The sequence below is a fragment of the Rosa rugosa genome, chromosome 3 (genome assembly GCF_958449725.1).
Source record: "Rosa rugosa chromosome 3, drRosRugo1.1, whole genome shotgun sequence".
In the NCBI taxonomy this organism is placed as follows: Eukaryota; Viridiplantae; Streptophyta; class Magnoliopsida; order Rosales; family Rosaceae; genus Rosa; species Rosa rugosa.
The window spans coordinates 21,188,867-21,212,513 of NC_084822.1; the positions used below are offsets into that span (position 1 = coordinate 21,188,867).

Genomic DNA, 23,647 nt, shown 5'->3' on the forward strand with positions numbered 1-23,647 from the left:
TATTTGGTCGATTCAAAAATGCCCTAAGCCCTTGAGCTAGGGTTTAGCCGTTTAAGGGGTGTTTACATGAACCAACATGTTCAAATTTTCTGCCTTTACACAATCTGAATTTGAATCTTTGGAGTTTAGAATCTAAATAAACAAGTTATCTGTTTCATTTCCTACCGTACCTTACATGGCCTGTGCCTGCCTTTACAATGTGACCACAAATAACATTGGGTCCTAAAAATATAAATTGATACAATTCCCAAGTTTGGAAATTCGAGGCACAACTACACTACAAACTTTTGAAATTTTATTGAATGTCTATCAAGTATCAAGCTCCAAGTTTTTTCTTGTTGAAAACAACCGTCATGTAATGATAATCAACTGTCTTCCCATAGAGAAAACTGAGACTCTTGCCTACAGGGTTGTTTTCGCTGTGAAGGCACCTCTTTAGTTAGATTTTAGAACATCAAAATATGACGCAGGCCTCTTCTTGGACTTCATGCAGAGTTCCTGAAGAAAATGAGAAGAATGCTTTAGAATAAACTTTTCTCTTCTTCCACCGATGGTTGGCAGGATGCCTAAGCATTCAGAGCTGTATCACAGTACTGTTTTTTTTTTTTTTTTTCGGATTACAAGAATTGTTCTACGTGAAAGAACAATTCTTGTAATCCGAAAAAAAAAAAAAAAAAGAACAAATATGTAATCAAGTGTTCATTCTTGTACAAAACAGAGTTCTTTCATCCACTCAAAGCTCAAACCAATTTCATACCTCTATTGCAGAAGCCAAACGCAGAATTGAAGCTTCCCCCCAGGGACGGCCAATTAGTTGCAGACCTATTGGAAGTCCTTGTTTATCATAGCCAACCTGAAGATTGAAGAAGTACCAAAATAGAGAAAATCAGCCTGGCAAAGCGGAGACCTAATAAAAAGATTAATAGCAACAATGAGACATCCATGCTTTGTTACTAACCAGAATACTTGCTATATAACCTTGTCAAGGCATGAGAATAACAACACAACAAATTCAAGTATGTATGCATATCATAAGGGACTAATGATTACCCTTCTTTCATGGACAAATATACTAAAAAAAATAATAATAATAATAATAAATAAAATAAAACCAAAGACAGATAAACTAATTAGTCCTGCCTTCATGTATGTTTTCTGTGAACGTTTCACAAAGTCAAATTAACTCACACAAAGAGAATGGCTTTTCAATATCCCTGTGATTAATTTATTGCACCTTGGAATATTTTCTCATACAGACAAGTAAGGTAAATAAGATATTTGTTTATTTAGCAAGGAAGGGGAAGCCACATGTGCTCAACATATGTACACCGAGACTGACATCAAAGTATCTACCATAACCAGATTACAACTATCCATATTTTAACCAAAGAAAGAAAATAAAAGATACTCACAGGTACAGAAATGGCAGGAAGTCCAAGAAGATTTGCAGCAATGATAAACTGCATAAGAAAAGCTGACACAAAGGAAGCCATGTATAAATTTAAGTTCAAAAGACTTCAAAAATTGTATCGTATCTTTTTATCTTCTTTGTATTCCTAGTGTCATACTGTCAGAGTGTCATCTAAACTAGAAAAGGAGCATAACAAACTCAAATAGAATCAATCTATATGTTTCAAAACCATATTAAAATGTATTTATTTTCATAAGCATCATGTCATTCGCTACGGAATTTTGTTACATAAGAGAAATAAAAGAGAAAATTTATTCTGTCAAGATGCAAATCAAATTGAACTGCAGACCTGTAACCTGCATGTCTGTCTCCCCATCTTTAAGAGCACTAGGTGGAATTTTGGGTGCTGTCATGCTGTTGTACATAAAAAACATAAAATTTAAAAAAATTTAAAAAAAATTGAAAAAGAAAAGAGGGTATTTCATTTCAGTCACAATATGGAAAGAAAATAATAATAATACATAATAGACACAGAAACTATGTATGATCATTGACTTCTGAAATCTATCTTCAGAAGAACATAATTTTAGTAACTTAGGACCCATTTTGTACAGTTTCCAAGAAAATATCTCCAGAACAGAAGTCGAAGAACATATTAATTATAGAGACAGAAACTAGTATGATCATTGACTTATAACATCTGTCTTCAGGTGAAAAGAATTTTAATAACTCAGGAACTCTTTGGTACAGTTTCCCAGAAAATATCTTCAGAACAGAAATAGGGAAAACATATTATTTGTTCTCAATACTTTGTTTCTCTTACAGAAAACGAAACTCAATATGTTGATGTATCCAAATTCAAAATAATTTTTTGCAGTGTGTTCTGTCTGTAATTGAAAACTACTTTTACGTGTGAAGCAAGAAAAACCAAAGACACCCATAAAATTATATTAACATATGTAGTAAATAGATAACAAATCAAGTATCAAATGTCATTACTAAATTACTACCAAAATCATTTGGAATAAATTTCTAACTGAATGCAATAACTCATCTGTCATTGATCCATTAATGAATTGGTTGTAGATCAGTAACTAATCCCTTCACACATACCCAGTTGTGGGAGTCACTATCACATCGACCTTCTTGAAGATTTCCATATGATGGTACATAATCCTTCTCCTGAGACAAATTTAATAGAAGTTAAGAGCACAGACATGGTAAATTATAAGATTACAGATTCCCCTAGGAATTTCACCTTTTTGCTGAGCAGGCATTCAGTGACTTATTTTATAACCTAACTTCATAATATACTGCAAACATACAATGCTTGAAGCATTTGCATACCATGCATTTCTAGTTAAGAAAAAGACAAAGAAATTCACAATGTGCATGCTAAGAGGCTAAGAGCACGTCTTGCTGGAAGTAAGCCAGGTCAACTCCATGAGCAACACAATTCATTACTAGTTTACATTCTCCAAGAAAACCAAAAGAGGTTTTGAATAGGAAAGGTTTGTCAAAGAACATAAAAGTTAGCCATCTTTTTGTAGTCTTGTTTCCTTGATCTAATGAAACTCTTGTTTCTCATCGAAATAAATAAATAAATAAACATCGTGCCAAAATAACATGGCAAGCCTTTCCTATTCAAAACCTCTGTTGTTTCTCATCTTCTACAGATGAGATACTTGTAAATTCAATTTCACTATGAGAAAATGTCATTGAAGTAATGATCTTTCACCTATACATGCCTGGTTAAAGGATTAGACACAAATTCAAGAGAAATGAACCATCAATGATCTCTTTTAGCCTTGATCACAATTTATATCCCAAATTGCAGGTTACAAGGAATTCCAAGAAAACCTATAATAGGCAATGGACACTTTGGATGGCAATCTTCCAAAAACTATTACTCTCATATTTGAAATTTGGGATAACTGGGGATAAAAAACTTTTAAATTACATGTTTTTAATGACTTTACATGTTTCCCTTGATATAGTTTCTTGTTATCATCAATGATAGTACTTGTTCTCAAATGTTGTTCTAGCAAGGATGCACGTGTTCAGACTTTGGACAGCTCCAAGAGGATTGTGTTGTATGTGCTCGCGCACGCATGTGTGTGTGTGTGTGTGTGTGAGAGAGAGAGAGAGAGAGAGAGATCATATAATATTTGGTTGCCTTAATACTTTTTCAGTTAATATTGAATGCTTGAATAACTCCTAAGATAACGCAACAAAAATGAACTTAAATTTCATGTGTTATAACTTATAACCTTATAACTCACGAACAAGCTTTCAGACTTAATCCATATAACTTGTTTTCTGGTACTAACTTTGGCTCACCTAAAACACTGGGCAGTAACATAGTCTGACGCAGAAAATGATTGGAACAGGGCCATACTAGTCCGTGTATCATATGTTAACTTCACACCATTTCTACACAAAAAAGGAAGAAAAATATAAAGGTTAAGAAAAAAACAGGAGAGACATAATTTCAGAATGATAAATCTAGCAGGTGTTTTGTACGTCAATCTCACAAATTTCTCTGCATGACCTAAAAAAATAAAGATCCAGTGTATAATTATTTTGATACTTTGAAATCCTTCTCTCTTAGAAATTTATTCTGTTCACATAACATATCTAAGTTCAACAGATTCATTCCATGCTATCAAGAATTTAATTATTTCACTTTACTCCAGTTTATTAAAAGCAAAATTTCTATGGTAGATACTTGTTGATCAACTTAAAATTTTCTATTTTTGATATGTACAAAGTAATGAATCAATATTGAAAGAAATTATTGATTCAAAAAAAAATTTCAATCAAGAAACATTTCTCTGTACATATGGTTCGAATCTATTTCCAAATTTTCTAAGTTTTTGTGTAAAGTGTTGGCCGTCCCACTACGCATAAGTCAAAGATACATACCCATCCTCACAATCCGGACTTAGTGAACTGGCACATTCAGATCCAATTGAAACAAGATGAGCAGTACGCATTTCATGGAGCTCAGGTATAACAATTTCCACAATCTATATAATTGGACAAAGCAGTGTCTCAGTTTAATCACATTTAAATTAAAATGAAAGCCATTGTCAAATTTAGAAACAAAAATGAATAGAAAATATCAAGTACAATCGTGATGACTTACTTCGCAACCGTGATTTTTTGATAGAAGACTAAGAACATCCTCACACTTATCAGAGATATCAGTTGAATGCACGTCGTTAAACCACTGCAAGGGAATGTTCGTAGATCTATAAGATGTTGTGCATTTATCTCAAAATCTCAAATTCACCAAAAGAAAAGGTTAACTACCTCTGTATATTTCCCCAGTCGCAAGGATCCCAGAACATTCAAACTTTCATATACTGACAAATCTGGCACAGAAGGTGGGGACTACAGAAATGGTGAAAGACAAGTAGTGTAAGATAATGTAAGAAAAGAGAAGAGTACATCAGTATATAAAGGAAATAAAGCTGATCAAGATGGTGTAGGAATTGAGACATTAAGAGGCTTCACGCTTGCAAATAGATGTGTAAAACGAGTAGTAAAAATTGAATTGAACAAGACGAATCCCACATAGATAGATCACATGTTCAAACAATATAACACAATCAACAGAGTACTCAATCATAACTAGAATCAAATATAAATTGATTCTTTCCATTACAGCTTTAAAATCCAATATAATCAAATATATAATACAAAAGTGCCTTAATCTATTTTATGCAGCAACTCACTTTCTTCAGTAAATAGTTGTTCACATTTTGGCCATGAATGTGGTATTTGTCCAAGTCAGTTGAGAAGGAAAATAAAATGAAAAGTATGATAAGGAGTTATTTCGATAATATTGTTTAAGCATGTATTAACTAATAGCTTTTCAAAAGTTACCGGTTTCAAACAAATTCTATCTGCAAGAGAGGCGCCCAAAATAGCTGAGTACCTGATAAATTATTTAGTTAGTCAGAACACAAGTAAAGTACAAGGTGACTGTTGTCAATGCACCAAAGATTAGGCTAAGAGTAATTGGGGCTTTAAGAAGTATATACGTGCAACGTGTTGATTTTCAAGACCTCATAGACGAATAAAGTTGTGTTCTTTCCCAGTTTAAACTAGGAAAAACAAGGGCATGAGAGAATCAAAACTATGACAAAAGGACCTGAACCAAGCATAGCAAGGAGAATCCGTCTAAATAGGCCTAAAGAGGAACCAAGGGTTCTTTTTCGTTAAAAAAAATGGTGTATCTGAGTTTGGTAACAACTTCAGCCAAAAGCTCTTTAATTTTAAAGACCCAATGGCAATTTTCTGCAGGCCTGTTTGTGGAAGATTATGTATGTATCTTTTTAGAAATGGAGGGAGTACTTGAATGTAGAATGTACGTGTGTGAAAAGAAGAACAGAATTGAGGAAGGAGGGAGACAAGAGGGAAGGAGGAAGGGAGGGACGAAGCATACCTAAATCAAAAACTGGAAACAGATAATACTTGTTTTTTTTTTTATTGTCTGTTTCCTTCCTCCCTCCCTCCCTCTCCATCCTTTTACCCCCATTTCCCCCACCTTTCTTCCCTATATTCTCTCCATCTCCTAAGCTAAAGAGTGAAACTAAGTACTGACCATAAATGTTACCAAGCCGGTTTCCCACTTGGTTAATATAAATCAGAACCATGTCATTCACATTTTCAGTGAAAGGAGGGGGGGGGAAAGGGGATAGGAGAAGATTACATAAAACAAAAACTGTAAAGACAAAACTACTTGAAATTGTTTTTGCTTATTAGATTTTGTCTTCTGTTTCTTCTGTTTTCTTCCTCCCTCCCTCCTCCCTCCCTCCTTTTCCCAACATAACCCTTCTTCCCTATGTTCGCTCCATCGACTATAAACTGACAGCATAAATGTTGCCAAACTGGACCACACTTGGTTAAAGTATATCAGAACTATTTTATTCACCCTTTCAGTGAAATTTCAAACTTGTATGTGTGCGTCAGCTCATCTTCCAATGTCATCCAAACTTATAAAGCTACAGCTAAATTTTTTTCCTAAAATAACCACTTCATCTTTGGCATCTAAACCATCATACATAATCAACGCAACTTACCCCCATTCTCATACCTGACTGCTCCAATTATGGACGAAAAGTAAAAACAAATATGATAAGTTTGTCATATAGCATGAGAAGGCTGGAACCAAAGACCAGCCAGTGCAATGGAGAACCTGTTCAGAAGGACGAATTACTTACACTAGAATAACATCCTCCACTGTAGAAGCAATTGGTCCAATAATTTCCACAGTGCCAGAATCACATAATGCCCTGTAAAGGGAAAGAACTCAAATCAATTTGGCATGACACTTGTCTCAATATAACATAAAGTCTGACGCTTTGGTCATTGCCAATTTGGCTACGAATATCATAATAGTATTTAGTTATCAAATTCATTTCATTGGATAAAACTTATGAACACACTACAGAGAAAAGGGCCTTTACGCAGTTTGATAGTTTTTTTTTTTTTTTAGGTGATATATTTCTTTTGAGAGCAATATGCTAGGTCCTAGTAAGGATAGGATTCCTCTCCAACATACCAATATTATCAGATAGATGAATGAGGCAGCAGTTTTAGTCCTAAAAACTAGTGGTAGATAAATTGTCTTAGCATTAAGCCTCAGCCTTTTTGCATTTGTGATTCATGAGCTTAGCTTAGTAGCTCCATTCAAGATGATACTCCTTGGTTCATGCTTTATGCTTTGACAATTAGATTAGAATATAAAATAAGTAGGAATTCTTTGAAAATTAAACTGGTAGAAGGACAATAGAGGCTAAGGAAAAAATGCAGCATGTATTGCAGAAGTAATCTTTGACCTTGAACTTAATGAGAAATAACTTACCCTCCTATATCAGTCCGTCCATATGTTGTCTTGAAACCCACTACGCCACAGAGCGAAGAAGGAATGCGGATTGAACCTGCCCTTTTACATTTATTTAAGCATTAAAAAAATTAGTAGACAATAAAATAAGAAACCATAATAAGCCTTCCATATGTCTTTAGTACAACCTCCACCGTCAGTTCCAAGGGCAGCAGAGCATAGTCCAGATGCTACAATTGCTGCAGGGCCAGAGGAAGACCCTCCAGTATACCTGTCTGGTGCATGGGGATTTCTTGTTGTTCTAATGAAACAAATTGAGAATAACAAATCAGTAATATAATATTCAAGTAAGAAGTTCAACATAATTGTGAAACAAAAGAAAAACATAAAAAGGCAAAGGATGACAAAGGATTTTAAAAATACAGAACTTATCAGTTCTAAGTTCAAAAATAAGTACACAGGACAAAGGCTTTGTATAAAAATAAGAGGATGATCATACTGGAAAGAACGACTGAATTAAGTATGAAGAGGGAAAATCAGATTGAGTAAAGAGAGAGGAAGATGGAAATAGCTTATCGGAGACGTTCATTCATACAGTAATAAGAATAAAATAACCCATGTCTTTTAATATTTATCATTACTTTGAACCCTAAGGATCCAGATGAATCACATTATAAATCCTGTATCTTGAGAAATCATAGCTGACATATAATGTGAGACCAAAACAGATATATTTGGATCTCATAAACTGAGTTGCAACACCATATGTTCTGCATTTTTCAAAGGGTCCAAGTATAAAGAAAATGGTATACACAATCAGTTATAAATACATCATAAAGATTGATAGAGTGGACTATAATATAAATGTTCTTCTTGATCAATGTGCTAACATAAGGCCCTAAATGAAATGTATCCCAACGAGTATAACCAGATCTTCTTGATATATGTGGTTATCCATTGTGCAGAGGCTTTTAATCATTTGCATGATGGATAAATTAAGTTCAATGAAGTTATGAAGAGGTACATTATAAGCATAACCATATACAAGGCCACCATCCACCACAAAGTTGCAGGTGAATGGGCATGGTTATAAAAAAATCTGAGGTTCTCATGACATATCAGTTTTCCATATGAAACATCACTCCACATTAAAATCCATCACGTGGTTGTTAAGAAAAAATGCTTACCCATAATTTGGATTATTTCCAGTTGTACCCATGCCCATCTCATGCATATTTGCCTTCCCAATAAAAATCACACCACAACTACGTAACTTTGAAACGCAAACTGCATCCCTACTGACAGTGCGAACCTCATGCATCCATGTTGTTCCACCTATCATGATAGACATAATGTAAGTAAGATCCTATACCTGACATATGTTCTAAAGATATCGGTGATGTCTTGATAGCTTCTTGATTTACCCTTGGACGGATGAGGACAGCAGTCTATATCATCCTTGATTGCCACGAAAATCCCATCTAAGATAGATATCGGATTCCCTACACCATCAAAACAAACGAGAATCTCAGCAGAATAGCAGACTATTGGAATTTACAATGCTATAATCAACATACTCATAGCTGCCAAATTCTACCTTAAATAATTAGAAAGTTTAGTCGGAAGTTTGAAATTAATGGGATGCTTCCAAAATACCTTCCTCAAACCGCTTTGTTGAAGCTGCAGCTTGGTTCCTCAGTTCTTTAGCGTCAAAAGATAGTAACAAAGGTTGAGGAGGTTTCTTATTGCTGAATTCTTCTAAAGCTGAAATAATGTGCTCTGCAACCTAAGAATATTGTACAGTAGTTCAATCAAAAATAGAAAACAACCACATATAAGAAATGCAGTTATAAATGAACAGAATCATAAGAAATTACCATAGATGGGGTCGCAATCTTGGAGCGATAAGCATAAGCATAATCGCGAATCTTCCAGTACCGGAAAGATAGACTTGCTTCCCCATTCAAACAGGTACCAGGATCATAGTTTGGAAGACATTTCAAGGCCACTTCAACTCTGTCTTCTGGTTTTCCATCCTCGTCCACAACAACAACCCCGGTTTCTGGTTCTGATTTCACATCACATTCAGTCAGTCAACGAATAAAAAACAAATTCCCTTTCAGACGAAAAAAAATAGCAGAAATAAAAAACCTTGAGGAGGAAATTCAGGTTTGAACATGGGTGCTTCTGGAATCACAGTGTTCCTCAATAACTGCACAACCCAATACACACAGTCCTTTCAGTTGTTCCAATCACACAAAGGAAAGGAAAATCAAAAGGGAAAGTGCAGAAAGAAACAAACAAACAGACCTGAGTCATCTTATTCTGCTTCTTCAACAATGAGATTATCAAAGAACCAATAATGGGGGCCTCAACAATCCACACAAACAACTTAAGAAAGAAACCCGTCAAATGCGGAGCTACAAACAAACACAGAAAGACAAAACCCAATTCAGTAACTACCAACACTCATATCAGTGTTAGTGAAGAATCAGTAAACTGACCCTTGATTTCTTCCTGCTGGTATTTGACGGCGGATAGGTCGATGTTCTCGGCGGGAACCATGACACGCTTCTTGGCCATCTTCACCTGCAACCCAAAAATGCTCCGACTATTTTGATTGATCAACTTTGTGTAGGGATTGGGGGCTAAAAAGTCTTCAGAGAAGGTGAGAAGGGTGTTGAGAGCAAATAATTGTGGGTTTCATAAATGCTGCCGTCTCAGATGAGATATGACCACTTCAATTGTGATGGATGGCTTCACTTGTCGTCTTGGTCATGTCTCTCGAATATGACGTTGTTTCCCTCTTACCCACCATTGTTCAGGGCTTTTTTTTTTCTTTTCTTTTCTTTTTTTTTATGATAAAAACGATATCTTTCTAGAAAATTGTGAAATCTCAGCAGTATATAACTATTTCTAGCTAAACTCAATTTTTAGTTATATATAATTATTTCTAATGTAAAATTTAGCTCTAACAGACTAGTTATAGGCAAGTTAAATTTAACTATAACTAAAATGGTTAGCTATATTTAGCTAGAGTATCCTACATAGCTAAAGCAAAAATTATATTTCTCTCTCTTCTTTTATCCACATGTCAGTTTATGATTTGGTAAAATATAGTTATTATTTACAAAATAGCTACTATTACTTGAGCAACATTGCTAAATCAATAGCTATATTTCACAACTTTAGCTAAATTTAACTAAAGAACAATTTCTACCGTTGGAGATGCTCTTATTCTCTATTTTATTCCCATGTGGCATTCATATTCTAAGCATTTTACCTAGCATGCTGTGAAATTTTATTCTGATCATGTAGCTGTTGCTAGAATATTTGACCTTAGAAGTATCATAATTGCTAACAAGGTTCCTTTGGTTTCTGTGTTCAAGCTTTTATGTGGTTCAATGTATCAGTCGGTTCAATGTTTAAGTATAAGAAATTAAGAATTCCTTGTAGCTCCCACCAAGAGGAGAAAAAGTCACATGGAACAAGTCTCTGATCCATATGAAAGAGGGAAAAGAGGCAGACTGACCTTAAAACCATTTTTTGTTTTTGTTAATAGCAACGGAGGAATTTGGATGTTGAAACGCATTGTAAATTCGATTACCTCCCATGCTAGGACAATTGACTAGCAGTAACAAGATGCCAACTCTATATGATTAACCAATGGGACCAGGGCACGCCCAAGGATAAGGCAACTAAGACAATCGCCTTGGGCCTCACTCTTGAAAATGCCTCCATTCTTATGAAATGTTTATGTCTGATTTCAAAACAGAGGTCTGCTATATGGCCCAATAATTAATATAAAACTTAGAAAACTTTAAGACCTTTTAGTCAAAAACTTCTGCCCAATAAAATATTGAGGCCCTTTTGTCTAAATCAACTTTATTTACCCTTTTAAAAAAAAAAATCAACTTTATTTACTTAAACTTGACGCTTTATGACTTTGTTGGGCATTTTTTGTAGGTAAAAATAAGGCATTTTAGAAATTGTAAATAAGTTTAAATTTTTTTCCTTCTTCTGTTAAAATTGAGCCTTTTTTATACTCTACAATTTGTCGATTCTCATATCTTGGAATTTTTTCCCTTTTAAAGAAGAAAAATCATTCATTCAAGAAAAGTCAAAAGATGTTTGAAAAAAGAAATATTTGTCTTGGTGTAAAAAAAAATTGTCTTAGCCTTCATATTCTATTAGGACGGCCCTGAATGGGACTAGCCAGAAGTTAGAACTCTTGTATCATTTGGTTATAGTTCTATATGTGTAACTTTTTGTTGTGAGAGAGCCAGTTTTTAAACATATTTTTTTCTTGCATTAGGAAAGATGATCATGGTGTTGGAACTTGGAAAATTTGGGTAGGCTCCCCCAAGAATATTCCCTACCTCATTGGAGCACCTGGTGTTGGGAATACTGGAAATGCAAAAGGTCTTGCTTAACAAATTGCAAGTGGTGGTGCGCCTGAAACTGATAGAGGGTAATTTTCAATACTCTTGTTTTGGCATCCTTGTTTTTGTGTTATGAAAGAGACATGGTGACCAAATCCAGAGGGTTCTTCTCATCACTGGAGTAGAAATGAAAGGTGGTAGTTTTTCAATAGACTTGATGGGAATCTTACCTTGGCATGCTTGTCTAAATTCAACATCAAGTTGTCAATGTGATTGAAGACTAGTTCTATTTGCTACTATTAAGCATGAAATTTGGTCACATCAAGTACTTGCTAGGAGCTAGAATGAGAAAAAAAATGAAAACAGGTAATTTCCTCTTTAGACAATATTTATTTGTAACATGTACTAGAAATGAGGTTTTTTTACCACCAAATGCATTACATATATTATCTCTAAGTGTGCAAATGCAACTATGGTCAAACTATTAAACTCTATCAAGGATATGCCAAGAAGTAATTTATACATGATTTCTATACAAGGAATTGATGCACAATTTCTATTTTCATATAAGAGATCAATCCACAACAAGATTTCCATTTTATACAAGAAGTTCACACTACACAGGATACAAGGATTGAGCTCGTAATCAAGGTAGTCTTGAACACCAATTAAACATGAACATCTCCCATCCACCGTACCTATCCTCTTTGGCTCCCCTATTAAGATGTAACCAGCACGTCATGGTCAGTAGCCACAGTATGCCATGATCAATTAAAATATACAACAATGCTAGATAAAACTCCACAATTTCTGACATCTCCGGAATTTTTTCATCCAACATGGCAGTAAGATATGTTTGAAACGAAAACAATAGTAATAGCAAGAAAAGTAACAACAAAAAACTAGTGATTGAACATCATAAGCTAGCTAGCAACATAATGAATACCTAGAACTTGAAGATAACAATAATTAAGACCATAGGAAATTACAAGAGTGAAAGAATGCTCGAAGACTTTATGCAAGGCTTCAGTTTTGAGTTTTAACCTTTAACCCATGTGATGCCATTATTGATCTTCATGAATGCATAGTTCGTAGATTTCATTTCATTGAGTATCAGTGATTTTATTCTTCTGCTCTGTTATTTGGGTAAAAATATATTTATGAAACCAGAAAGATAAAGATAAAGATAAAGGGATCCGGCTCCTCTAAAGTGAGGAGCCGTAAATCTTTATAAAGTTCATAAAATCTATATCCTCCAAGCGATCTAATCATTGGTGAAATTGCCACATCATGTGGGAAGACTTAGGTCTTAGGGAGTTTCCTCTCAAACTATAGATAACGGTGCGTCTACCCTGCACTTTCTATCGCTGACGTCCTCCATCAACCAAAGACAGAGAGATCAATATTCACCTACCTTTAGCAACTAAATTTCAACTCATGCATCATCTCTCTCATTTTGTTCTTCTTTCTTTATCTTATAAACAAATAAGTGTTTTGACATTTGATTATCAAAGGATATGTGATTTTAGTTATAATCAAAACATTTGGCATAAAACATTTGGAATCAACAACTTGTCAGATTCCAAATGAATTTGGGATGAAACAAATTTGAAATAGAACCCAAATGAATCTGGGTTCAAATGATTCTTCCATTGATCCATTCTCATGTGTTAGCAGCATCGTGAAGTAAATCATAAACCAACCTAAACTTGGGTCAACAACTCCTCAGATCTCAAGAATAAGGAAAGAAAGTGTTGTTTCTGAAGAAGAAGATCTTAGAATAAGTAAGAACAAGTTATCTAGTAAACTTGAAGATGTACTGAGAGAGACATGGTGGTAGGTTGAAGATGAACTCATAGAAAGGATCGTAACGGCATATTGCCATTAGTTGTGTAGCATAAAACAAAATGTTGTGTAGGATGATGTGGTGTGAATCTCAACCATTAGATTTTTGAGATGGTCAAGATTTTAAGAAATTCAAGAAAACTGCATAAAACTAACTTTAGAGGATCTCAATTAAAGATAAGAGTAATGTTAGGTGAACCACCTAGAGCCCACCTTAGGTGGCAACTTATGTGGCATATCCATATCATCAAAACATAATTTCTATCTTTTCATATTTTTATTTTTTCTCAATTATGAAAATTCCTTTTTTTTTTTTTACTTTCTTGAAAATATCTTTTAAACCCTATTCTTTTTTCTTTCTGATCTGGTATGCGAGACGTCTGCATTAGACGTTATCTTCTCACCTCCTCTTCAATTTGATCAAAGCCTTCTCAATTTGATTCTGGTTTCCTCGCAAGCATCGTCAACAAACACTCTTCCTAAATGCGGTTAGTTTTTTTTTTTTTTTCCTGAGTATGAAACACAAATGGCATAGCTTGTTTGGAATTAGGGTTTAGGGGGAAGTGGATTTGAATTAGAGTTTGGTATGTTTCTTGCGTTCTTTTTTTATGGATTATCCTGAATTATTTCTAGCTAGAACTTTTTTTTGTAACTACTACTGTACAGGGAGATTGCTGCACTAGAAGCCTTTCCCTTTTGTTTACTATTATCGTGTTTCTTAATATGTCAATAGAAATTAATATGTGCTCTGCATTCCATCCGTGCTTCAATGTGTTTATGGAAAGAAGAATGATAGATCATTAGCAAACAAAATTATGCTTTTGTAATTTTGTACTAAATTACCACGTTATCTTACGGAGGTTGATCAAACTCCATTAGTTTTATTCTCTTTGAACACTATAAATAGAAAAGTGTCTTATTAAGGATATTATGCATTTGACTACTGACCACTACTCATGACAGAACACTATGTTCAGGTTGTGTTAGAACAATAATTAAGTTTGAATTTTTTTTATTGATAAATAAAATGTAAAGTTTGGCTTTGATAACTAGACAACATGATCATGCCTTTATTTTAACCTTTTTGTTGTGTTTGGAGTTTAGGATTGTTGTATTCACCATCTCATATTTTGTTCAAGTGCTTGAGGAATGGAACAATTGTCCAACGAATCAGAGAACATTATTCTCACTAATGATCAAGGTATGTTGTTTATATTAAAAAATTTGTTAGGTCCATAATTACCTAGTAATTATTCCCCTAATCTTGCACTTTTGCTTAACCTTTGTGTTTATTTATATATATTTATTATGTTTTCCTTATCATGCTAGAAAATAATGGAAAAACTTGGAAATGCCCTAAAAACTCAACTTCAGCATATTTTCCTACTCCAGCTAGGAGAAACCGAGCTAGGCAAGGAAGAAGGAGGGGCAGACTGACCAAATGAACTCCAAATGAGTTAAAACATTCCAGATCCATTTTAGACATCCTAAGGATCATTTTTTATGAAGAGTGCAAGAGCTAGTTCGGAATGGAAGACCTTCAAAAGATCGGCCCAAGTTTCTGACTAAAAGACGAAAACTGTAAAACCAGACTTGTATGGATTCCGGCAGCAGTTATGGCCAAACCATGGCGAACTAAGATCTAAAATTTTACCAAGATGATCTACACTCATGGAGGAACATTTGGTATGAATAATTCAAAGGCCAATTCGGAAGTCTTGGTGGAGATCTAAGTGAAGGAAGAAAGGAGAAGAAAGTGCTCAAACGGACGAAAAAGAAGTCAACGGAGGTCAACGCCGGATTCCGGACATTTCCTGCCAAGTTGGTCAGCCAAGAACATGTGTGGAGGACAAGGAAAAGCTGAATAGGGTTAGAGACTTTAGGTCCACGTTATTTTGAAATTCAAAATTTGAAAAATGACAAGTGGTCTCATTCTTACACCTTACATTTTTGTCTCCCATTTATTACCTTATTTCCTTACACAATGACCCTTCTACAATTACTTTTTCTCCTCCACCAAAATATCTATGGGCTTTCTAGGTCATTTCTATGTGGAGTTAAAGACTAGTTCCATATTTTGTGCTTACACATTTATCAATCACATCTAGCCCTTCATTTCTTTTGATCTCCACCCTTGATTTGAATTGCCTTGGCATTTAAATAGCCCATTCTCTCTCGCCAAAACCGTGCATCCCCTTGCCTCCCTCATTTTCGAGCATCAAATTAAAGCTCTCTTTTCTCTAGTTTTAGGTTAGTTTTTCATACCTTGTACATAGTTCTTTGAGTTTGTTTGAGAAATAGGTGTCTAGATACTTGGGTTTGGGTTTCACCAAAACCGAAGTTACTACACACTCTAAATCAATCCCAACACTTTCCTTCACAAATTCAAGCCTTTTTTCTTGCTTGTTCTTGAGTTTTGTGGATGTGTATGGTGTTTTGGGTTGTAAAAACTGAAAATCTCATACCTTGAAGCAATTCTCTCATCATTTGATATCTTTGAGAGCTAGGTGGGAGGTTGGGTAGTTCTTATCTTTTTCCTTCCTTCTCTTTTTAGTTTGATGTTCATGGCTTGTATTTGTAATAACATGTGTTGTGGGTAGTTGGATTTGAGCCCTAGCCAAACTTATGTGCAAATAATGCAAATTTCCATGTGTTTGTTGTTTATGCAAGTTTTGAATCTATGGGCTTCTAAACTTATGCTTGCTAAATGAGTTTGCTAGCTTAGTTACCTAGAAAGTATGTTTAGGAAACTAATGAATCGGAAACTTGAACTTGACCACTTCTTGAATCCATGAGCATGTGTAGCCTTTAGGTGGTGGCTTAATGATTCTTATGGGAATTGTCAAGTTGCTTGAATTTCTTACTCTAAACTTAATGCATGTGTCGTGAGTTTAATTACTCTAAGGGGGTGTTAGGCTTGCGATTCATAGCCCACTTGTGTTTTAATGAAATATAAATAGGACTAAGGTTGTGTAATTTAACTTAGCTTCACCAAAGTTTGTTGAATTGCATGATTAGTTGGTTTCTTGGTAGCTTCACCAAAGCACTAAGGGGAAATTTATCAAAGCATGTTATTACATCAAATATGGGTTACATTTTGTGCATGAGTAAGGTTAGGTGCGATGTCTAAGTCTCTATTCTTCTCATTGATTTAGTCTCTACATTTTTATTTGTTTATTTTTTTTTTATGCAACTTAATTTACTTCATAAAACTTAAAATCAACCAAACCGTTCACTACCACAATTGTTAATAGTATCCTCATGATCTTTAGCTTCCAAAGGGCTAAGGTTGTGAATTTATAAAAAGGTAGACTTTACATGTGTTTTCTAGGTTTATTTTCACGGTGATCTAGTTAGGGTAGAGATACTCAATCCTTTGGGTACGATACTCTTACTTTTTCCCTTTACTCGGCACATCATCCATAAATTTGCATACACTTTCATACTCGTGATGCACCCAACAATTTTCCTGAGATAAGTCTGAGTTTTGTTTTGCAGGCACATATGTGAATAGACAAAATTACTTAAATTGTCTAGGAACAGTGGATGATTCATCAAAGAGCTTAGAGAATAATCAAGAAATTGAGGTGGAAGAAATAATGCAAGTGCCCAGTGTTGAGATGAGTTTTGATTCTATTGATGAGGCATATGACTATTATAGAAAATATGGGAAGCAATTGGGATTCCCAGTGAGAAAGAGAACATCAAGAAAGGGAGATGATGGGAACACAAAATATATAACTATGTCATGCGGTCGAGCCAGAAAATTTAAAAGTAAGTCCAGTAACTCTCTAAAGCTGCATCCAAGTGTGAAGACTGATTGCAAGGCACTTATTAGACTTGGTAAATCCCTTGATGGAAAGTGAAAAATCAATTCTACAAAGCTTGAGCATAACATGGTTTGAGTCCAAGAAAATCTCGTTATTTCCCAGCCAATCGTGAATTAAGTTCATCGATAAAAAGGAGGCTTGAACTAAATGATGTTGCTAGAATAGGGTTAAACAAGAGTTATAACTCAATTGTTGTTGAAGCTCAGGGATATGAGAATGTACCATTTTTGGAAAAAGATGCTCGAAATCACATTGAAAAAATTACGCGATTGCGGCTCAAGGAAGGTGATGCTACTGCAGTTCAGACCTACTTTTTGGATATGCAAGCTAAGAATGCTAGTTTCTTCTATGCCATTGATATAAATGAAAATGGTAGATTGAGAAATTTATTTTGGGCAGATGCAAGGAGTAAGGCAGCATATTAGGAATTTGGCGATGTTGTTACATTTGACACTACTTATTTAACGAATAAGTATGAAATGCCCTTTGCTCCATTTGTAGGGGTCAATCATCATGGGCAATCTATATTGCTTGGATGTGGATTGATTTCAAGTGAAGATACTGAGATTGGTTGTTCAAGTCTTGGCTAGCATGCATGTCTGGGAATGTTCCTAGTGGAATAATTACTTACCAAGATAAAGCCATGAAAAATGCCATTGAGATTGTTTTTCCAAATACTAGTTGTGGCATATATTGAAGAAGATTTCTGAAAAATTGAAAGGATATACAAAATATGAATCTATCTATATGACCTTGCTAAATACTGTTTATGATTCATTGTCTCGAGTTGAGTTTGAAGAACGTTGGGATGAGATGATTAAGAAATATAAGTTGCATGAAAATGATTGGTTGAATGTCATGTATCAGGAGAGAAATCGATGGGTTCCCAGCTTCGTCAAAGATTGTTTTTGGGTATGAATTCATTTTTTAATGGCCATGTCAATTCCAAGACTACCTTATTGAAACAATTTGTGGAGCAATATGAAAATGCATTGAGAAGTAAGGTGGAGAAAGAGAACTATGAAGATTTCAAGTGTTTCTCATATAGTCTTCCTGGTGTAACTCATTATGACATGGAAAAACAAGCACATGATATCTACACAACTTCGAAGTTTAAAGAGTTTCGAGATGAATTAACTTGTAAAATGTATTGTGACTTTATTTCAGTTGAAGTGGATAACTCAATTTTACAGTACATAGTTTCTGAAGATATCAAGATTGGGGAGATGAAGAAAACTACTCATTTTCATGTTTCATTCAATGAAGAGAATGATGAAGTTAACTGCAATTGTTGCCTCTTTCAGTTTAGAGGTATATTATGCAGGCATGCAATATATGTTTTGATTCGTCATAAGAAAACATGATTCCAGATAAATATATCATGAGAAGATGGAGGAAGGATGTGAAGAGGTGTCACACAAGGGTTAAAATCAGTTATGGCGGATAGGATGCTAGACCTTAATCACAAAGGCTTGACAAGATGCAGAAGAATTTTGATGACATTAAGGAATTAGCATACGATTCTGAAGATAAGTGCATGATTGTTATGACTTGGTTGCACAACCTAAAGGATGAACTATCCAAACATGAGTCCAAGAATACTGGTGCTTGTAGTGGTGCTGAACCAATGCCTAGCTCACCTATCAATAGATCTACGAGTGACATTGATGGTGCTTCAAATCCAGGTCAACATATACTTACTCCATTGGTAAATAAGAGAAAATGACGCCCGCCATCTAAAATAAAGGTTTCTAAGGTAGAGGAAGAGGTAAGAAAAGAGAACAAAAGAACAAACGCGATGGAACAGTACTAATGAAGAATTAGTAGTGAAGGTATGTAACTTAATTGTTTAAAGTCTTTTTTTTTTTTTAAACAAAATTTGAGTTCCATTATGTCCAAGAATAATATTGTATTATGTATTGTTATGTTTCTTTTATAGGGGTCAAGATCAAGAGGTCGCCCGTCGTTAAAGAGAAATGAATCTAAGCTGAAAGAGCAAGAGGTCAAAAACAAACAAAACAGAAGAAATAAGGTTCCATCTAATAAAAAGCCTAATCATGAAGGAGAAGGATTGAAGGTAAAATGACTTTTTATTTTTGTTATGTAGGATCCTAATTTCTGAGCCTAGAGAAAAGAATTCTTATGATACATTGTGTGCTTGCATTTTTAAGGATTTTCACCCTCACAAAGTGACGTCAATCCAAAAAGAGTTCGTATACCATCTAAAAGATTGTTGGAAACAATTTAGTGGAAAAAATTATTGAAGGTATGTATTCAAACTATATGTATTAAGTTATTTTTTGTACATATTTTTTATTTTTGATACTCTTAAATTGATGTGATGCAGGTAAAGCATGTAATGTAGTTCGGGTGCAAATGGTGACCAAGAGCAGAGCTAACCAGTGATTGAAGCTTGATTTCACTTGAACTTGCTGGAACTGATATATATTTTTTCTTTTTCATATGTAATCCGTATTTCAGTTAAAAGATTTCGTACAAGCAGGTCTCGATTATTTCAACATTTTGTTTAACGTACCTAATGCAATGTTTTTATGACTTTTTTTTTTTTTTAGAGAACTTTTCTTTTCATTAGAAACAGAAGGTTCTGCATATCCATTTAGAATTTTTCTTCTGTAACACGACGACTTTACTTTTTCTTCTCTAAGGACTTGAATATTGAAAAGAATATAAAAGATTGACGCAAGTATTGAATTAATAGTTCTCGTTAAAGAGAAATTGTTATGATAATTTAGGATCAATGAGTCGTTGACATATTATTTGGCCAAACTATTTATTATCATTACAAGGCTACAAGCAGTCGAGTCAAGTGCACTCAAACAACTTGATCTCATACTATAATTGTTACAGAGGTTTGGAAAAAAAAAAAATCAATACAATTCTTGCTTAGCATTAGTAGTATACGAGACATCGGTCAAATCTCTGTCTTCAAAAGACATCTTGCAAGAGCTCTGCCAACATCTTTTCAACTCTTGCTTACCATTAGCAGGAAACCAAAATAAGATCGAGAAGGTTTCTGAGGTCTACGAAACCCAGCTTTAGATTTCTAACTCTCAATGTCAATAAGCTTTTGGTCAATCTGGCAAACTGGCAGAAAATCATTGAATTGGTGAGTCCCATGTGTTATAATTATCACGACATAGATATATAGCCAATATAAAGCATGGGATATTCAATGTCATATCAAGCAAAACTAATTCTGGTTTCATGAGATTATCAAAAGTAGTTCCAGGAACAAACCATATCAAATACAAAGTAAATTACATCAATAAACAAGTTTTCACTGGAATTTTTGTTTTCACACCAATACATGTAATTGCATTGTACTCAATCCCAGTCAATTGTGTTAAAGTTTCCTGAGGTGCAAGCCTCATTGCATAATCAGACAATTTCACCCATCTTGGTATGATTATGATCTAGTGCTGGATCTATTTATGTCTACTTATATATTGACCAATCATAATGACTGATATTATACCCCCTTGATAGGAGCTGGATCAGTCATATTGGATTCAAAATTTCAAGTGAAATGTATACTACCAAAAGTTGTTTGCCATGTTTAGATAGAGCTGCTAACATCGATGTCACATAACCCTTTCTATTAGTTTAAAGGAACAAGACAAAACTACAAAAGCACAATTCTCTTTGCTAACGATCCACCATTCTTCTTTCTATAAACATATTGGAGCACAGAGGGAATGCAAAGCACATATTAATTTATTTATTTTTTTAACGAAAGAACATATTATAAAAAGAAGATAAGGTTACAAGGAAACAAAAGAAGCTAACCAGCGTCAAAGTCCTAAGGAACAGACTCCTCAGGGCTGATAAAAAAAGACTTGCGAAACCCTAATTCAAATCCACTTCCCCCTAAACCCTAATTCCAAACAAGATATGCTATTCGTGTTTCATACTTACGGAAAAAAAAAAAACTAACTACGTTTAGGAAGAGTGTTTGTTGACGATGCGCAAGGAAACCGGAATCAAATTGAGAAGGCGTTGATCAAATTGAAGAGGATGTGAGAGGGATGAGGAGTGGTGTGAGGAGGTGAGAAGATAACGTCTAATGCAAACGTCTCGCATACCAAATCAGAAAAAAAAAAAAAAAAGTTTAAAAGATATTTTCAAGAAAGTAAAAAAAAAAAAAAAGGAATTTTCATAATTGAGAAAAAATAAAATATGAAAATATAGAAATTATGTTTTTATGATATGAATATGCCACATAAGCTGCCACCTAATTAAGGTGGGCTCTAGGTGGTTCACCTAGCATTACTCTAGGTGGTTCCCCAAAAGGTAGAACCCTGAATTATATTTTCTTGTTCTGAAATTAGCTAGTGGGCAGAATTGTTAACTTATAAGCAGCTCAATATACCATATTACCAATATGCATTGTTTTTTGAGTTGGAAGTAGTTATAGAGCCAAATACCCTCTGCTCCAAGAAGAAAGAGATAGGGAGATAAGGGATCTCCCTGTCTCAAACCCCTAGTAGGCAAGACAAGTCCCTGTGGCCTACCCCTCACCAAGAAAGAATACCGTACCATACATACACACTGCATCACAACATCAATCCAACTCCTTGCAAAGCCAAACCGAATCATCACTCTTTCCAGAAAAGTCCATTCCATTCTATCATAAGCCTTACTTAGATAAAGTTTCAGGGCCATGTAGCCATCATTACCATCCCTCTTATTATGTACAAAATGAGCCATCTCATTTGCCACCAAAATGTTATCTGTAATCAACCTCTCTGGAACAAAAGCACTCTGGAAGGGAGAAATCACCGACGGTAAGACTACCTTTAATCTATTAGCAATCACCTTCGAGCATATCTTGTAAATGACATTACATAGGGCAATGGGTCTCAAGTCTGACATGGTTTCAGGATTATCGACCTTTGGAATGAGGCAGATATGCATGAAATTAATTTTCTTGAGAATCCGCCCTGTATGGAGGAAATTTTGAACTTCTGCAACCACATCCTGGGGGCTTGTCGAGAGCTATTGGAAGTGCTGCAGATTTATAGGCGAGCTTCGGGGCAATTGGTTAATTTTGCCAAAATCTCGGTGGGGTTTAGTAAGAATGTATCTGAGGAGATGAAGGAGGAGATCTCTGGTACTTTGGGTGTAGAGGTTGTTGCCTCACATGAGAAGTATCTTGGGTTACCAACTTACGTGGGGCGCAAGAAAACTTCAACTTTTCATTATATCAAGGAAAGGTTGGCTAAGAAATTGTCTGCTTGGCAAGGGAAGCTGTTTAGTGGAGCAGGGAAAGACATTTTGATACGTGTAGTGGCCCAGGCACTTCCTACGTACGCTATGAGTGTCTTTCAGTTGACTAAGAGTTTCTGTGATGATTTGGAACAAATGTGTGCAAAATTTTGGTGGGGTAGCTGTTCGCTCAAAAATAGTCTCGGCAACGTGTCACTCGGCCGAGGTCTTCTTGGCTTACACGCGTCCTTCTGGCTTGGTGACGTGTGCACGGGCGTGCCAACTTGCAGCCGGTAGGCCAAGCGAGGTTTTGTTCTAGATTGTAGATCTTGTGCTGATCTGACTTTTGATCAGTTGATTATGGGCCGAGGAAGGATCAATCTCGGCCGCGGGGTTCTCTCTGCCTTGAATGCAAGGAATTTAGCACGAATCGGCCTTAACTAGCAGCAGTCTTCGTGCTGTGTAACTCGGTGATTGAGGAGTGATGATGATTCTTTTTGTGATTTTGTATAAAGTAAATGACTTAAAGTAAATAACAACAAATAAATAGCATAAACGAAAGTGCAGGAATGTAAAGGTCCAGCAAATAAAGTGCAGGAAAGATAAATACCGGTAAAGAAAGCGATAAGATAAACATGTAAAGATTGATAAGTGTTGTTAAATTGTTGAAATGTATTGAGATAAAATTTGAGTAATCGCGTAGAGCGTTTGGTCGAGGACCTCTAACAATGAATCCTATGGTCATTTTTATAGTGAAGCTAAACTACTGAATGAAGGAAAATAAGCAATCTCAGCAGTATTCATGTTTGTGATATTTTTGACGTTATCAACGATTGATTCTTTCATGAGCAATCAATCAGGTCTTGTAACTGATGATTGGCAATAACACCTGATGCTCATTCAAGTTAATTGCCCCAAACTTTGGTAAAGTTTCTCCTGACAATCAATCTCTTTGATGTGCCCGGCTAATTAGCCGCGGTCATTCATTACGACTTGTGGGTCCGCGGTCATTCATTATGCCTTGTGGGTCCGTTTGGTCTCTCCCAATCTAATAACGGTTCTCTGCACACGTTATCTTCTGTCATAAATTTGACAATAA

General features: G+C 35.1%; 2 protein-coding genes across 2 annotated transcripts; one reads left to right on the forward strand and one right to left on the reverse strand.

The window, feature by feature from the left end:
• Window positions 1–77: 77 nt before the first annotated feature.
• Window positions 78–10,042, reverse strand: LOC133736294 (fatty acid amide hydrolase). Its single transcript, XM_062163743.1, has 20 exons — window positions 9,770–10,042; window positions 9,576–9,685; window positions 9,417–9,477; window positions 9,143–9,333; window positions 8,922–9,051; window positions 8,690–8,767; window positions 8,453–8,600; window positions 7,454–7,566; window positions 7,287–7,362; window positions 6,643–6,714; window positions 5,303–5,354; window positions 4,727–4,807; window positions 4,560–4,643; window positions 4,337–4,440; window positions 3,752–3,844; window positions 2,525–2,593; window positions 1,761–1,825; window positions 1,413–1,474; window positions 758–853; window positions 78–498 (listed from the first exon to the last, which is right to left on the reverse strand). The coding sequence occupies exons 1-20, from the start codon at window positions 9,846–9,848 to the stop codon at window positions 436–438; spliced, it is 1,827 nt and encodes a 608-aa protein (XP_062019727.1). The 5' UTR covers window positions 9,849–10,042; the 3' UTR covers window positions 78–435.
• Window positions 10,043–22,287: 12,245 nt separating this feature from the next.
• Window positions 22,288–22,845, forward strand: LOC133737420 (uncharacterized). The gene has a single exon (XM_062164973.1). The coding sequence runs from the start codon at window positions 22,288–22,290 to the stop codon at window positions 22,843–22,845; it is 558 nt and encodes a 185-aa protein (XP_062020957.1).
• The last annotated feature ends 802 nt before the right edge of the window (window positions 22,846–23,647 follow it).